Source organism: Betta splendens, chromosome 1 (genome assembly GCF_900634795.4).
Source record: "Betta splendens chromosome 1, fBetSpl5.4, whole genome shotgun sequence".
NCBI lineage: Eukaryota > Metazoa > Chordata > Actinopteri > Anabantiformes > Osphronemidae > Betta > Betta splendens.
This window is the reverse complement of record NC_040881.3, coordinates 4,574,880-4,590,087: the sequence shown is the minus strand read 5'-3', so window position 1 is coordinate 4,590,087 and position 15,208 is coordinate 4,574,880. Positions and strand designations below refer to the sequence as shown.

The window sequence follows — 15,208 nt, the reverse complement described above, 5'->3', positions numbered from 1 at the left end:
TTTTGGATTCAGCTCATCTTTTTTGCTGTGGCCTCAACATCCCATTAAAACAGACTAAGGTGGGAGGCAGCATTAACTAAAGTGGCTTCACTTCATGAGCTTCATAGCGAAATCTATACAACTTTAGAAAATCAGATGTTGATGCATATTGAGGAAATTTAAGGGAGGTCAAAAAAGCTATTTTAGTTATGAACGCTAATCTAACAAGGATGAACGTCATTAGATTCAGAGTTTCTTTTACTCTCCTCCACTCGAGGACGCGACCGCTACAGCTGCTGCACGACATCAGTCAAGGAAACATTTATTGATTTAGCGACGGATCCACCCTGAGTGGGCTCCTAATGCCCCAGTCCCTCGGCTCCCCACGTACACGTGGAGCCAACCCAACAACAACAGGAAGCGCGCTTGGCGCGTGAGCGCCGGCGTAATCAGCGTTGCAGCGAGGGCCGATTAGACGCTCGGCGAGAACAAAGGCTGACGAGAACGAGCGCTCCGCTTTCCTGCTGCGCTCGCGGACGTCCGCCTCCCGCGGCGTCAGCGACGGGGAAAACAGCTCACACGTGGGTTACTGGAGATGTATGACGTCATTTGTGTTATTTGGTTTTATACAAGCACGCTTAATAATTTGCATATTATGGGAGACACCATAATATGCAACATTTGCATATTATGGGAGACATCATTACAGCGTTTCTTTATTAGTTCACATAGCAAAGTATAGTATAATAACTATACTTTGCTATGCTTTTGCTGCTGTGAAGTTTCAGTATCACATCAAGCCTCTACAACTCCTTCATTACGTCAGATGCAGCGGCAGTGACGTCATTATAAAGGAGGATGAGGTTTGTGTTAGAAGTGTTTTATTACTTGAGTCCATGCGTGTTAGTTGTGCGCATTTCACGCTTTCATGTATGACGTCAGCGCCACCGGCCCCTTTTAAACATTTGTGGACTTGCCGTCCACGCAAACCCGGCGCTCCGCGTTCCGTGCGCCTGCGAGGCCCCTGTGGCAGCGGCACACCGACAGGAAGGCCGCCCGGTAGTTGCTGTTCATCCAGCCGTACAGGATGGGGTTGACGAACGTGGAGCACATGGCCACGACGTGGAAGACGGTGAAGAGCAGCTTGAAGTCGCTCATGTCCGGCACGGCGCTGTTGGTGTCCACCGCCAGCTGGAAGGCGTGGAAGGGCAGCCAGCTGACGGCGAACACCACCACCATGGTGAGCAGCATCTTCGTCGTCTTCCCGCGGCGCCGGTCGCGGTCGCTGCGGCCGCCGCGCGCCACGCGGCGCCTCAGTTTGCGCCAGATGCGGATGTACGCGACGGAGATGACGGCCAGCGGGAGGCCGTACTGGATGAGCAGCATCGACGCGCTGTAGATGCTCCCGTTCATGGAGCCGCCGGGCCACTTCTCCGCGCACACCTGGATGGACTCGTCCGGGGACAGGTCGAACGTGCCGTACTCCCGGAAGACGGCGAGCGGGCTGGCGAGCAGGGCGCTCACCACCCACGTGACCGCGATGACCGCCGCGCACGCGTCCTTGGACATCTTGGTCTCCGTGTGGTGGACGATGCTGCGGTGGCGGTCCAGGGCGATGATGGTGAGCGTGACGGTGGACACGTGCACGGCGGTGCCCTGCGCGCACGGCAGCGCGAAGCACAGCGCGCGGCCGAACTTCCACTCGCCGTACAGCGTGTAGGTGAGCGTGAAGGGCAGGCACAGCGTGTTGACCAGCAGGTCGGCCACGGCCAGGTTCACGATGAAGAAGTTGGTGACAGTGCGGAGGTTCTTAAACGCGTGGACCACGTAGATCACCAGAGAGTTCCCGACGACGCCGAAGAATATGATGGTGCTGTAGGCGAGGATGAGCACCACCCGGACGCCCAGCAGCTTGGTGCTGTCCTCCAGCGTCAGGGGGTTCTCGGCGCTCACCGAGCAGCAGTTGGACGCTTTGAGCCGGAGCAGGGAATACTCCACGTGGGTGGCGTTGAGCTGATCCGCTGAGGCCATGGCGAACGCTTCCCATGGGGCAGCGGAGGGTTGGAGCCGCTGGGCTTGTGTTTGTGGGGGACGCGCCTAGAAAACCACCAACAATGCATGGATGTGATTCTTTACTTGAATTTATGTGAAGGGATTTCAGCCTTTAAAGGTCAACCACACACAATGAACACGTGTCAACTAATAAAAAAGCTGAAGACTGGACGCGTCAAGTCACAGCTGTACTGACGATCACTATCACACCGTTACGGACAACTTGTTGAACTCAGGACTGTGTCAGTTTCGTATTTGCCAGTATTATTATCAACCGTGGTAATTACAGGGGTAAACGCACTAAAATTGACCTAACATTAATAAAGACATTTAACAATAAACGCTAGAAACCGTGCGAACCAAATGATCAAACGCAAGAACAACAATCTTCACCCACTCACCTCAGACAGAGATCTTTCGATTCCGCACAAAAGTTCAGTGGCCGCCGTAAACCCCCCGTTGTTTGGCCCAAATGAAGGAAACATGCATTTAATCCCTCGCATAAAACAACAGCGAATTCCTTCCTTCGCCGGAGAAAGCTGCGCGCGACGCGTGCCAGTGCGCGCTGGTGGCGGTGAAGGCGCGTTACCTGCGCTGTGTGAGAGCGAGGGATGGAGGAGGGAGGAGGAAACGCGTCCTCCCCCGAGCGGCAGCCTCACATTTTACCTCCCAGCGGGTCGTGTCCGCGCACCGGTCTCTGCGTCCACGCGTCGGCTCCTGCTGGAATCACATAATACAGAGAATGCGTCTACATGACGTTCAGCTCGCTAAATCACCAACACACAGCGTTTATGTTTAATTATGACTCATTATTTCCTTAAATATTTTATTATCAAAGCAGAGTCTGCTGGAGCATTACTGTTATATAATTATAATTACTTATATTACTAAACTATAAATTAAAAATGTATACTTTACATTACTTCTTACGTCATAGGTTGCACCACCAATTAATTATCTCAGTGCGTGTCACAAATCAGTAGCATGAACACTAAACCAGGCCACAGACAGTGTTCAATTAAGCCAAATCTAATTCACAGTGATGTCAGAAATAATGGCAGATAAAATCAACAAAATAATTGATATAGTTTAGAGCACCGACAATGACTGGACATTTATGTAACTGAATAGTTTTGATGAAAGCGAACCATTTTACGGTAAAATTCTGAAGCTTTACTGACTCTGCTCACTGTTAATGAAAACAGTTTAGTGTCTGGTGTCCGACCCAAAGTCAGGCTCTTTGGCTCCATGTCAGCGATGCATCAGAATCAATCCCAAATATTCATGAAAACGCTGAGGGACAGCACATCATGTTTATTCGATAAATATCGATAACATTGGCTTCTATTTGCGCTTGTCTTTATTTGTTAAATAACCATAAACTGCAGAAACATTCAGCATAACGGTTTTTGCTTCGTTCAAAGGCAACCGTCAGTGGATGAAGAAGACATTTCATGAAAAACCAGCATTAGAGCACATCTTCACCCCCTCTCAACGTATAGATAGTTTCCCAGTGACTTCATCCCTTTGCTTTTAGCTCAAAGCTTTATTGATCCTATTTCATCCTAATGACGGTCGTCTGTAAATTAGAAGTGAACCGCGGCACTAAGTGAACGCGACAGCGTCGACTGAATGACTTATGAGCCCCTTTGTCCAAACAGGACCCGCTCCAGACGAAAGCCACGTGACCGGCGTGTGCGTGGAAACCCGCAGCAGCTTCCACGGCTGCGTGTGTGCGCGCAGCGGGGACATCCATCACCGTGAGCCGCACGGACATTAACATTCCGAGCTGCACGGAGTCTGAACGGCGGCGGCGTTTCATCACGGCCGATTCAATAAAACTATCGAGCGAGCGTCGCGCGCTCTCGTGCACGAGGCCACGATCAAGCGGTCAAACAAGCAAACTTTTCATTACAGTCACGTAAAAAACGCCGTTTGACCTCCTGTACTAAAGGCACCGCGGACGGAATCCACATCTACATGAAGCATCAACATTCGATTTTAATCAAGGTAAATTTAAAGGTTTATTGATTATTTCGCCAAACTAATGTGGCCCCAGTGGTTTATTGTCGCTTAATCGAGCGATTAATCAAAGTACTTTTAATTTAGCCCGAGTACACGTGTTATTGGGAGTTGAAACCCACCCTGCTCACGCTGGTAACCAGTCGGTCACATTTATCCTGGAGACGTGTCAGACCTCAGATCTCCTCCTGATTAGTGCTTGTGCTGAGCAGTGGCCTTCCTGCATATGAATCATGTTACATTAATCCCAGCGAGCTGAATGAAGGGGGGAGTGAGACGCTGCCGGTTCATCGTGTTGTGTACGTTCTTCTTAAATAATGTCGAACATCACGTGGAGCCATGTTCTCTACACTTGGTCTGTGATTGTGTGTTACACCGTGCACAAAAAGCAACATACAGTAGTTCCAGCTTTTTACAGGGGTTTGTCTCATAAATCCACACAACGTCATGATGATGATGATGTCATCATCCCTGGACAGGTCATCAAACAGCATCAACACACAGTCAAGGCAGTATGATTATCAAGACGTACATACAGTGAGCTTCATATAACCATTATCTGTTTCAATGGTGTAAATTATTTAGAAATCAAACTTAGATTCTTACACTTTAATTCATTTAATTTCCGTTCTTCACTACTTCACTATTGTGTGACTTTTTATGAACTGTTGCAAGATCTCGCAATAATAATATCATTCCTAGTTCAGCAAATTTCTTTTCCTCCATGTCCTTTCGGGGGCTCTGTACAAAGATTTAGGAACCATGCTGTGGCTATAACTACTATCACTGTGCTATGACATGAGGCTGCAACACTGTCTGCACTAACGAGTCACTAACGTTAACCTGGACTGTTTGTGGCCTGTGGCACATTCGAACCCTGGAGTTTACTATGGTCCCATAATTCACATATGATGAATGTTGTCTTGAGATTGAAGATGATGAAGACTACAAAGATAAAAACAGTGAAGCTTCTGCGCAGTACGTGTGTTGTTTCTCCTTTATCGTCACATTGTTGTCCCGGTTCTTGTTCGGCCACTGTGCTGCACTTTAAGTCCATTCATAATTTATAAGCTGCTGTTCTTAAAAGAGATTAATGATGAATAACAGACTGATTTAGACAGAGAGAGAAGATCCTGGTGCATTTAGTCTCGGAGCTGAACGGCGCGTCGAAGGCCGTCAGGCCGCCATCCAGACGGTGAAGGAGACGAGCAGCGTGCACGCGAGCGCCAGCGGCGTGGCACAGCCCGCGCACAGCAGCGCTCCCACGCCGCCCAGCGCCGTCAGGAAGGCGCTCGTCCTGCTGAAGACGACCCTCCGGACCGCGGTGCAGAACTGTGGAGAGAGGAGGAGGAGCGTCAACGCGGCAGACGGAGCCGCTGGGCCAAAGCGCTGGGCGCCGAAGCAGCCGCTCACTGGGAAATATCCCTGTGGCATCGAGCAGCTTCCGTCGGACCAACGTTGCCTAACAAGCAAGTCTGGACGTAGTAATCAGTTTACCACCGAGTCCACGGACGTGTGAAACACTCCACTGGTGAAACCTGCGGCGCTGCATGTGACCGCGCTAATGCAGCATTCCTCAGGATAAGAGACACGAGTCTTTGAAACACAAACACAAGATTGTACCTGTTCTCGCGCAGTCAGTGGAAAACAAAATGACTTTAACGCATCTGATATTCAAAAGTACCATTTATTTCTCCAAACTACGCTAAGACAACGATACGACAAATCTGTTGTAGATTAAAAAAGCCTTCTCTTTTTATATGTTCAGTCACACATGGGGCTCAGCCACTGTACCTGGTAGGTCTGGTAGCTGATGGCCACGCCGTATCTGCAGTACATCACGTAGTGCTCGCAGTTGTACCACAGCAGACTGTAGGTCACCGACCCCAGGAGCTTCTCGGCCCTTCGCGCCACCTCGTCCCCGTCCAGCGGGGGCCGCTTGATCACTTTGTCCGTGTGGTTGACCAGGACGTCGGAGCCGTAGGCGAAGTCTGCCACGGAGTCCACTCTGACGCTGGCGACCTTGGAGATGACCCCCAGCAGCAGGCGCTGGTTCGTCACCATCTTGGCTATGGCGCCTTTGTTCCTGGAGACGGCGGGCAGGATGTCTGGGATGAGGTGAGCCACGCGGTCGTCGCCCAAATAAATGCCGAAGTGGGTGAATAACGTCCGGGGAACTTCCAGCAGGTCGCCTCGCTTGTACCGGGAAAGCTCATATTTAGGCTTCTGCTGCTTTTTGGAACCTACGAAGAGAACGCTGAGAAGCTGCCAGAGGAACATGGTGGCGAACTGCAGCGGAGCCTGGCACCTGAGCGTTTTATTCCTGAGGGAGCGGGAGGAGCTACGGCGGTTAGCTACGGAGGATTAGCCATTGGTCAACCTATAGAGTGTGATTTAACTGGAATAAGGGAGCTTTCCCTAATCACTGTGAGAGGCTGGACTTGAATCTCAGGCTTTGTTCCAGGTATTTGGGTCAAGTTGCCTAATTGGAAGTCTGTGTTGGCAACTAGTTCAAGTCTCCGTTTAAGATGAATGGATAAGCTCTAATTAGTAAACAAACATATAATATAATATAATATAATATAATATAATATAATATAATATAATATAATATAATATAATATAATATAATATAATATAATATAATCACACACACGCACAATTAAATAAAATGTTTATTGCATTTATTGCACATATATTTACAAAATTGTACACTACATTTAAAACATATATATACACACTGAAATATTCTTCTAGTAATAAAACTACTCCTCATATTTAATCACACAATGAACATGATTACAAGTCACATCGCAGTGAACCTGTGAGCTTCTGTCAGTCTGTGTCCCTCTCCTTTAACCAGCCATCCACAGAGTGAAGGGGATAAGGATTGTGGGTAGTGTAGTCCAGGGCACCGCGCCGAAGTAGACCACGGAGCAGGTCCCCAGCAGTCCAGCCGCGATGATGCTGCGTGTGTCTCTGATGACTGATTTCAGGCCACCGCAGAACTGCAGAGGAGACAAGCAGCGTTAATTGCACTTGCAATTACATTTGACCCAAACATTTTGTATAGTCTGATCTAGACAGTGTTGGGGGCCGCACCTCGTCGGTTTGCCGGCTCCTGGCACACCCGTACTTGCAGTAGGTCACAAAGTGCTCGCAGTTATTCCACAGCAGGCTGTACGGGGTCTCCCCCACCAGCTTCTCCGCTCTCCTGGCCACGTCTTCGTTGCGAAACGTCTGCCCGTTCCTCTTCTTATACTCACGGCTCACCTCCGCTCGTGCGCCGTACGCGAAGTGGTCCAGCGTGTCGACGCGCACCGTCGCGCGCCTGTAGATGCAGCCGAGGATGAGCCTCTTGTTGGTTATGACCGAGCTGATGCGCTTCCGGTCGCTCGTGAGCACGGGCAGGATGTCGGGCATCATGTGCGCGACCTTGTTGCCGCCTAAGTAGATGCCGTAGTGGGTGAAGATGCTCCTCGGCACGCGCAGCACGTCCCCGCGGCGGAAAGGCGCGGGCGCGCCGCGCTGCGCGTCTCGCTCCGGTGCGCCGCACCAGCTGAGCTCCAGCAGGTGGAAGTTGGAGAGAAGCGAGAGCTTCTCCACCAGGAAGGTCAGGAGCTGCAGCATCGTGGCGCTGGTTTGTCGCTCGGAGGTCTGAGGGTGCGTTGGAGGAACGAGCCTTTTATCCGCAGCGGCCGCGCGAGGAGAGAAAGCGCCAACGAAATCCTGCCGACTTGATTGGCCACCGGTGACCCTCCGCACGTGCGCCTTGGCTTCCGTGGGCCCCTTCTGCATCTTGTGTATTTATCCCAGCGCTTTTCAATAAACCACTTAGATTTAATACGAATCAAGCGCAGAGGGAATTAGCTGCAAAGTAATGTTAGGTCATTTTAACTCATTTGACCACATGCGATGAAAAACCTGGACTTTGAGAGACACTATAACACAAGCTTTATGATCCTATAGCAGACTGATTTACAGAAAGATTCCAGTCAAATTACATAGTAGTAAAAATACACTATTAAGTATACCACAAAACTACTACTACTTTCACTACTTAGTAAAAGTATAAAAGGTCATAGAGATCAAATGTTCCTCCATAAGCTAGAACGTAGATGACGTTCATCATATTCATTTCTGTGTTTGTGAACCTTTCAACTTAACTTACATATTTCTGATACTCTGCTACTTTGTGAGCCTAATTTCTAACCAGACTTTTAAGCCTCTTACTCTCCAGACGACACGTCGAGGTCGGCCTGTTCCGTCCCATCATCGTTCCAGGATCGGCCCTAAAAACACGGTCTGGCTGCTTCACGGTCTGCGTTGGGGAGGGAAGCATTGCTCTGACCCAGTTTGCATAACTCTGGAGTTGTTATTTACATGCTTCTCCTCTGACCTAGAAGAAAACTTAGAGCTTACTGTTCTGGTACCCATGTAAACGAGGCCAGCTGAGCGGGGTCACCGGTCTGATCCACAAAGCAGGTATTCTGTGGACATTCAGCACGGAGCTCAAACTAACCTAGAAACAGTGGGTGATAAAAGGTAAATGCATGAGGTGCTTGTTTCATTGCTCTTTGCGAAGTGCCGTAACTGAACCGTTGAGTTTAATGGTTCACGCTACACCTGCTCCTCCAGGTGAACGACAGGAGGGGTCACAGCATTGAAGGGCCTGTGATTGACAGTCATTTATTTTGAAATGCTTTAGATCTGTATCAGGAGAGACGTGACATTAGCGTCAACGCACAGATGTCAGAAGCTGCACCAAAATCACCCACATTAAACCGAGCGTGACAAACTAAACACTGCTATAAACTGTGTTTATAGTGGAGCTAATGCAAAGAGCAGCAGACTGCATCAGGCTCATTTAGTTGCTTAGTAGCTCAGTAATTACAAACTCAATATATACGTCCACACTTGTCCTGTACAGTAAGTGATGGACTTATTGTGCCGATATGTAGGAACCGGCTAAGTGGCCCATGTGGGGCCGCAACAGAGATTTACGCTGGATCGGAACGCACCCGAACGCACCGCTGTACCTAAAACCTGCTTATGCTCATGTTGTTCTTTACACTTAAAGCCTAAGCTGACTACTGGCTGACTCGCTCCCATAGGATGCTAATGTGTTCCAGTAGAATTAACACATGAATGTATGGTCCAACACTTGGTAGTTTGACAGATTTGTATCATTTTTCCTTTGTACACAGCTTCCAAAGATGAGCAGCAGCTGAAGTCGGCTGCTGTAAAGTATAAAACAATTATTCTTTTTATAGACGTCTCTGTCCAAATACCTTTCAGACCTATTGTCTCAGCTCAAGGAGACCAGTTTGTTTGGGTCACTCTCAGGTCAGCAGGGTGTAACAGAGGCAAATATATCATCTAATATCAACACACATGGAGCTTTACTGCTTGTTGTGATGTAATAAGAGGTGTAAAGATCATTATCGGCACCCATATCCATTTCAAAGTGTGCATCCTACATCTCACGTTTCCTCCTGAGAGGTCATCAAATCGCTGTCTGGATTCAGTTAGAGTGTCTAAAAGAAGCCTCACCCTCATCTGTGAATTGAGAAGAGGTGGTTTTTTAGAAGTGCGACCCAAAACAGGGAAAGCAACATGAAACGAGCAGCACTTGGGAAACAGAGTTGACTTTACTTGTTTATGGGACAAACAGCTCCGCAGCCGCTCTGATCCTTGGGTGTATGGTTTGCTTTGCGGCTTTAATACTATAATCATTGTTTTCCCCTGCTGCTGTTCTGTGCACGGTTGAATCCTCCGCCCTTTCTATCGATTTGTCTTGTGCCAAAGGAGTTGGCCCAGGTTTGGTCGGCGCCGGCTCCGCCGCACACGTGCTTCCTGCAAATAAAGCCGGTAAAAAACAGCAGCTTTGTCTTCTGAGAAAATCACATTTTCCCTGCAGACTAGAGGATGAAGATCACTAATGCCCCTTTGACAAACAAAAGGCTGCATGTGCACGAACACATGAGAAACCGCCACCAAAGCAGACAGCTCAACCCAAGACTCATTTGTCTTCTTTAACTAGTAGATTAAAGAAGACAAATGAGTTGCATCTTATTATATAGAGACAATGTTTGTACTGAGGCCAGCAGAAGGGGGAAGGTGAGGAATAGTGAACAACTCCACCTTCAAAACTTCACAGATTTTCAATAAGGGTTGACCAAAACGACCTTGGGTAATATTTAAGAATGAAAGACACTCAGATTGCTCCATAATTTCTATGTAGAGAAGTTATCATTTATTACTCCGACAAGACACCTCAGCATAGGTTTTGCCGTGGGCTCAAAAACTGCAACTAGCGCTTCCTGGTTTTCTCTGTACCTGTACCTGCCCCAGCAACGGTCAGGCTGAGAGGGGGCGGGGCCAGACTGCGAGGGGGCAGGGCCCTGCTGAGAGGGGGCAGGGTCACCACACGCTGATGTGAACAACGGAATATCCTTGTGCTGAATTTCACCGCTGTCGAACGGTCGAATGAGCACCAGGAAGAATTCTATTCGACCTTTTATTGTTTTAACCTGCGCTGTGAAGTTTGAGTAAAGTTAAGAGCTGCTACTTGTGTCAGGCTGTCATGCAAGCAAGCGAGCTTCAGAAGACCATGGACAAACCAAAATAAACAGCCGTGACAGAATGGTGGAATGAGCACTGAGTGAGTAATATATTCTACCGTTTATTTAGTTTAGCTCACGCTGTGAAGTTTGAGCACAGTTGGGAGCTGCTGCTTCTCGTGTTGGGGACTGTCGGGGATAGCATTAGCTTACGTGGCTAACGTTAGCCTGTGTGTTAGCTTGGCTAACAGCAACCCTAATAATAATAAAAGAATTAATTTCATCCTTTTGTAGGTAATATCTGCCGGTCACGTATTGTCACGGAGACTCTTGGAAGGGACCGCCGTCTTGTTTTTACAGCCACTAACAGCAGATGAAGTAAAGAAGAGGGTTTTTGGCTAAATGAAGAATCTGTGGCTTTCTAACAACTGTCTGCATTGATTCAAAATAAAAAGCAGCTGAACAACTTAAAAACAATGTCTTTATTCAAATACTCGCTGTCGCTGACTTCTAAATAATCTTCAGCGGGACATTCGGCCATTGAAAATTAGTGCTGTACGCATATGCGATGAAAAACAATGGCGGACCGAGCAGTTGCGCTCCAGAAGCCTGGCCCCGCCCCCTCATATCATGGCCCCGCCCCCTCAGCCTGAAAACCAGGAAGCACTAGTTATAGGTTTTGATCCCACAGAAAATGATACATCAGGGTGTGTTGGAGAAGGAATGAATGATAATTTCTCTTAGGAATCTAAGTGTTTATTTATTTATTTATTCCTACATACTACCGAATATCATTTTGGTTGACCCCCATTAAAAGTTGGTGCAGTTTTCTTTTAATTCAGATTTATAATGCAGGACATTTAAATGTTTCTATGCAGAAGATCACTCTGACTCACTCTTTTGCTAAACTATTTCACAAAGTTGCTGTTGCTGCTGGTTTTGCAAGAACATGATACAGTAAATAAGCCCCTTTCCCGCTTCAAGTTACCGTCAGTCCAAGCTCGAGGAGCTCGAACAAACAAAGTCCGTGAGTCCTGAGTCACGGTCTGTCAGACTTGATGTGTCATCATTATGGTCGAGCAGTGGCAGATGCTGCGCTCTGATAGCTCAGCTCCAGCTGTCAGTCACAGACCTGGCCCGTCTGAGAAATGATTGACCCGAGGCTGAGCGCATGAGTCACAGCTCTGTTCCAAGTGGGATGTTGACACACGGACCCCCTTATCACACGGTGAACTGATGCCTCGTTGGGATAAATATCCAACAGCGCTGCGCTGCTCCTCATTCACTTCACGGAGACCAGACGACAGCCGGCGGCCGCAGCACCATGGCTCCATCGCTTCTGGCAGCAGCAGGAGGGCTCCTCTTACTTTGTTCCTTCACATCCGCGGTGAGTGGCCCGAAGGCAGAGCTTCGCCTCACGCTGCTCCCACGAGTCTCAACAAGTGTCTTTTATTCTGTGTTCGCAGCAAAGCAGAGGAGACAGCACCACTTCATGCACCTTAAACGACGGCTTCGTGAGTAAATGGTGACTTCGTGCTGTTCCGCCGTGTGGCCAGTGCACGGGCTCATTATCGCCTGTATTCTGTTTGCATCCAGGGAAAGTATTGTCCCACGACGTGCGGAGTGGCTGATTACATGCTGAGGTACACGCCCTCAGTCACTAAGGAGCTGGACTATTTGATAAAGGAGCTGGAATCTGTTGCCAATTTGACCCAGGGGACCGAGAACACGGTGGTGGTTATGAAGGACTCTGCGGTTTCCCATCAGAAGAGCGCCCTGCAAGGTGACGCCCCGTCGGCCTCCTCCTCGTGTGCTCCTCAGATCAGGCAGGTGCTGAAACCAGCTTTTTTGTTTCAGAATCGTTCTACAAAAAGTCGTCGAGCGTATTGGACGAGTTCCGCCAGTACGAGAACACCATCTTTGCGCAGGGAGAGCAAATATTGTGAGTTGACAACTGCTTGCTTGTTGTGACATTACGCTGATGTTACGTAATGCTTCCACTTGACTACGTACTACTTTACCACTTTACTAACTCTACTATAGAACGATTCTATGTGTAACATCGTGCTTTTCACCTTTTACTGGTTCTTTTTTCATTCTGCACTTTCTTCCTTCCGCCCACACCTTGAGGTCAACGCACACCAGCGTCCTCGCCCACACAGTTTGCATCGATCACTCACCCCCCTCACCGACACATCAGCCTCCTATTGACCTGCTGCGGACACTGACAAAATAGCTCCGCTTTAGTGCCTTTCCTTTTCTAGCGCCTTTGTATTCATGTCAACGAGAAACCACTGATCGCTTTCACAGAACCCTCGCTTTTCCTCTTGGCAGTGAACTGGAGAACATCATCAGCGAGAACGAGCGGCGGATGGCCGACCTGAAGCAGCTCTCGCTTCAGCTGCAGCAGAAGTGCAGCGAGCCATGCAAAGACGCGGTGGAGATCCAGCCCCTGACGGGAGCAGGTAGAGGACAAAGCGTAGCTGTGACCCCCGGGTCCACCCTGTTTCATAAGAGCTTTCTCAATCCTGCCTCATCTGGACATTTGTCCTTGTTCAATGTTTAGTCAGATCAATATGCTGCATCACTGCAAAGTAAACAGGGTCCAGACATAACGTGCTGTAACTTTATTTTGAAGAGAACAGTCCAACAAACTGAGTTTGGATCTTTCATATTTGTGTTTTACATATTATGAAATTCATTTACTAGACTGCCAGGATGTTGCCAACAAAGGAGCCACAACCAGCGGCCTGTACTACATCAAGCCAGCCAAAGCCAAAGAGCAGTTCCTGGTCTACTGTGAGATCGACAGCTTTGGACGTGGCTTCACAGTAATTCAGAGGGTAGGATCAGGTTTCTGGCTTGAATAAGTCTAAGTGGAACACAAGAAAAACTGTTCTGAAAGCTTTAGAGCTCATTATGGGTGTGAACAATGAGAAGTAGCGAAGCTCCTCCTCCTCTCATCGTCACTCTCATCACTCCTTTCTGCAGAGACGTGATGGAAGTGTGAAGTTCGACAAGGACTGGATCCAGTACAAGGAGGGCTTCGGGTACCTCTCCCCAGACGACACCACAGAGTTCTGGCTTGGCTTGGAGAAGATCCACGCGCTGACCATCAGCTCCAACATCCCCACTGTTCTGAGGATCGAGCTGGTTGACTGGGAGGGAAACAAAAAGTAGACAGACGCACACGCCTGATGATCAAACACAGCTGTGATGAGGTTCTACTCATGCAAAGCCTCAACCCCTCGCTGCTCTTTGTGGTTTCCTGCCCTCAGATATGCAGACTACAACATGTTCAGGGTGGGACCCGAGGCCGACATGTACCGCCTGACTTACGGCTTCTACTTCGGCGGCGACGCCGGCGACGCGTTCGACGGCTTCGACTTCGGCGACGACCCCAGCGACAAGTTCTTCACGTCGCACAACGGCATGCAGTTCAGCACCTACGACAAGGACAACGACAAGTACGACGGCAACTGCGCCCAGCAGGACGGCTCGGGCTGGTGGATGAACCGGTGTCACGCCGGACACCTGAACGGCAGATACTACCAGGGTAAGACCATGATCAAAACCAGGCCAGTACCGGTCCGGGCCCGCTACACACCGGCTGTGTTCTCTTCACCCAGGTGGCAAGTACACGGAGAAGGACGCGGGTGAGTATGGCTTCGACAACGGCATCATCTGGGTCACGTGGCACAACCGCTGGTACTCCCTGAAGGAGACCACCATGAAGCTCATTCCCCTGAGCCGCCTCACAGCGAGCAGCGGACAGCAGGCCGGCACCAAAGAGTTTGGTGGACTGGGAGTGTAGGAAGCGTCGCGGGAAGCGCCCGTGACCCGCTCCGTCCCTTTAAAAACATTAGAGCCAATCAAATCCCTCCAGGTGTCTATTGGACATTCTTTGGACTCAAACGCTGCAATCCACAGTCATTGCATCTAAAACGATTCTGCTAAACCCTCAATGGTTCGGCCGTATTTAACCAAGGTACCAGAAATACTGCATAAACCTGCTTGTAATGCAACAGCTGTGAAATAAACTTCACTTTAACAGTAACTGTTCTGGACACGTCGTTGTTTCACACACGCTCTCACCCACTCACAGTAAACTCAATAAAGTCATTCTAATCCCTAATTCAGTTCTTAGTAGAAGCTGCTTCGATCCTATCACGTTTTCGTCCCGGTGGTTCCAAACCTTTGCCCTGTTGAGGCCACTCGTCCTCCAGGACCTCTCACGACTTTATCCTTAGTGAGAATGATGAAACGGATGTTATTGTGTTTCTTAGACTTCGTGGCGTGTTTTCACATCATTATGCATTACTGTGTGTATATTCATGATATCATGATTATTCAGAATTAGTAAAGTCCCTGCTTTGTTTGCTTGGCTGCTCTTGCCGTTTCCATGTGTGTTTGCGCCCACATTTGACCGTTTATTTACTTCTGCATTGTGCACTCGTACTTGTCCCTGCGTGTCATCACAGTCATCTCAGCCAATAATGGAGTCCAAACTCTACGTGGTCTGTTTGAAATGATTGTGTCAAAATGTTAAACGTTACGTTAAATGCATTAGTGCGTAATCGTCACGCGTCATC

General features: G+C 48.8%; 4 protein-coding genes across 4 annotated transcripts in view; 1 reads left to right on the top strand and 3 right to left on the bottom strand.

The window, feature by feature from the left end:
- Positions 1 to 2,538, bottom strand: part of npy2r (neuropeptide Y receptor Y2) — a 2,959-nt gene extending 421 nt beyond the window's left edge. The window contains exons 1-2 of the mRNA XM_029161849.3: positions 2,433 to 2,538; positions 1 to 2,076 (exon numbers count right to left, since the gene is read on the bottom strand). The exon at positions 1 to 2,076 is cut by the window's left edge and continues 421 nt beyond it. Coding sequence (XP_029017682.2) covers positions 937 to 2,076; positions 2,433 to 2,534 — 1,242 coding nt within the window. The 5' untranslated portion in view covers positions 2,535 to 2,538 and the 3' untranslated portion in view covers positions 1 to 936. The remainder of the gene's footprint in view (positions 2,077 to 2,432) is intronic.
- A 984-nt stretch (positions 2,539 to 3,522) lies between these two features.
- On the bottom strand, positions 3,523 to 6,538 carry si:dkey-30k22.5 (lecithin retinol acyltransferase family protein). Its single transcript, XM_029161873.3, has 2 exons — positions 5,848 to 6,538; positions 3,523 to 5,385 (listed from the first exon to the last, which is right to left on the bottom strand). Exons 1-2 carry the CDS (start codon positions 6,331 to 6,333, stop codon positions 5,230 to 5,232), a joined length of 642 nt encoding a protein of 213 aa, XP_029017706.1. The 5' UTR covers positions 6,334 to 6,538; the 3' UTR covers positions 3,523 to 5,229.
- A 172-nt stretch (positions 6,539 to 6,710) lies between these two features.
- On the bottom strand, positions 6,711 to 10,368 carry lrata (lecithin retinol acyltransferase a). Its single transcript, XM_041072096.2, has 2 exons — positions 7,156 to 10,368; positions 6,711 to 7,061 (listed from the first exon to the last, which is right to left on the bottom strand). Exons 1-2 carry the CDS (start codon positions 7,849 to 7,851, stop codon positions 6,909 to 6,911), a joined length of 849 nt encoding a protein of 282 aa, XP_040928030.1. The 5' UTR covers positions 7,852 to 10,368; the 3' UTR covers positions 6,711 to 6,908.
- A 1,480-nt stretch (positions 10,369 to 11,848) lies between these two features.
- Positions 11,849 to 14,673, top strand: fgg (fibrinogen gamma chain). The gene is made up of 9 exons (XM_029158694.2): positions 11,849 to 12,003; positions 12,083 to 12,130; positions 12,213 to 12,399; positions 12,474 to 12,558; positions 12,951 to 13,081; positions 13,326 to 13,459; positions 13,608 to 13,792; positions 13,895 to 14,172; positions 14,246 to 14,673. The coding sequence occupies exons 1-9, from the start codon at positions 11,941 to 11,943 to the stop codon at positions 14,428 to 14,430; spliced, it is 1,296 nt and encodes a 431-aa protein (XP_029014527.1). The 5' UTR covers positions 11,849 to 11,940; the 3' UTR covers positions 14,431 to 14,673.
- The last annotated feature ends 535 nt before the right edge of the window (positions 14,674 to 15,208 follow it).

Excerpts from the sequence above, each read along its gene's own strand:
- fgg (XM_029158694.2), top strand. The coding sequence starts at position 11,941 with ATGGCTCCATCGCTTCTGGCAGCAGCAGGAGGGCTCCTCTTACTTTGT. Across the intron at positions 12,131-12,212 it reads GCACCTTAAACGACGGCTTC|GGAAAGTATTGTCCCACGAC; the intron begins GTGAGTAAATGG and ends GTTTGCATCCAG. Across the intron at positions 12,559-12,950 it reads GCGCAGGGAGAGCAAATATT|TGAACTGGAGAACATCATCA; the intron begins GTGAGTTGACAA and ends TCCTCTTGGCAG.
- si:dkey-30k22.5 (XM_029161873.3), bottom strand. The coding sequence starts at position 6,333 with ATGTTCCTCTGGCAGCTTCTCAGCGTTCTCTTCGTAGGTTCCAAAAAG. Across the intron at positions 5,386-5,847 it reads TCAGCTACCAGACCTACCAG|TTCTGCACCGCGGTCCGGAG; the intron begins GTACAGTGGCTG and ends CTCTCTCCACAG.
- lrata (XM_041072096.2), bottom strand. The coding sequence starts at position 7,851 with ATGCAGAAGGGGCCCACGGAAGCCAAGGCGCACGTGCGGAGGGTCACC. Across the intron at positions 7,062-7,155 it reads GGAGCCGGCAAACCGACGAG|TTCTGCGGTGGCCTGAAATC; the intron begins GTGCGGCCCCCA and ends TCTCCTCTGCAG.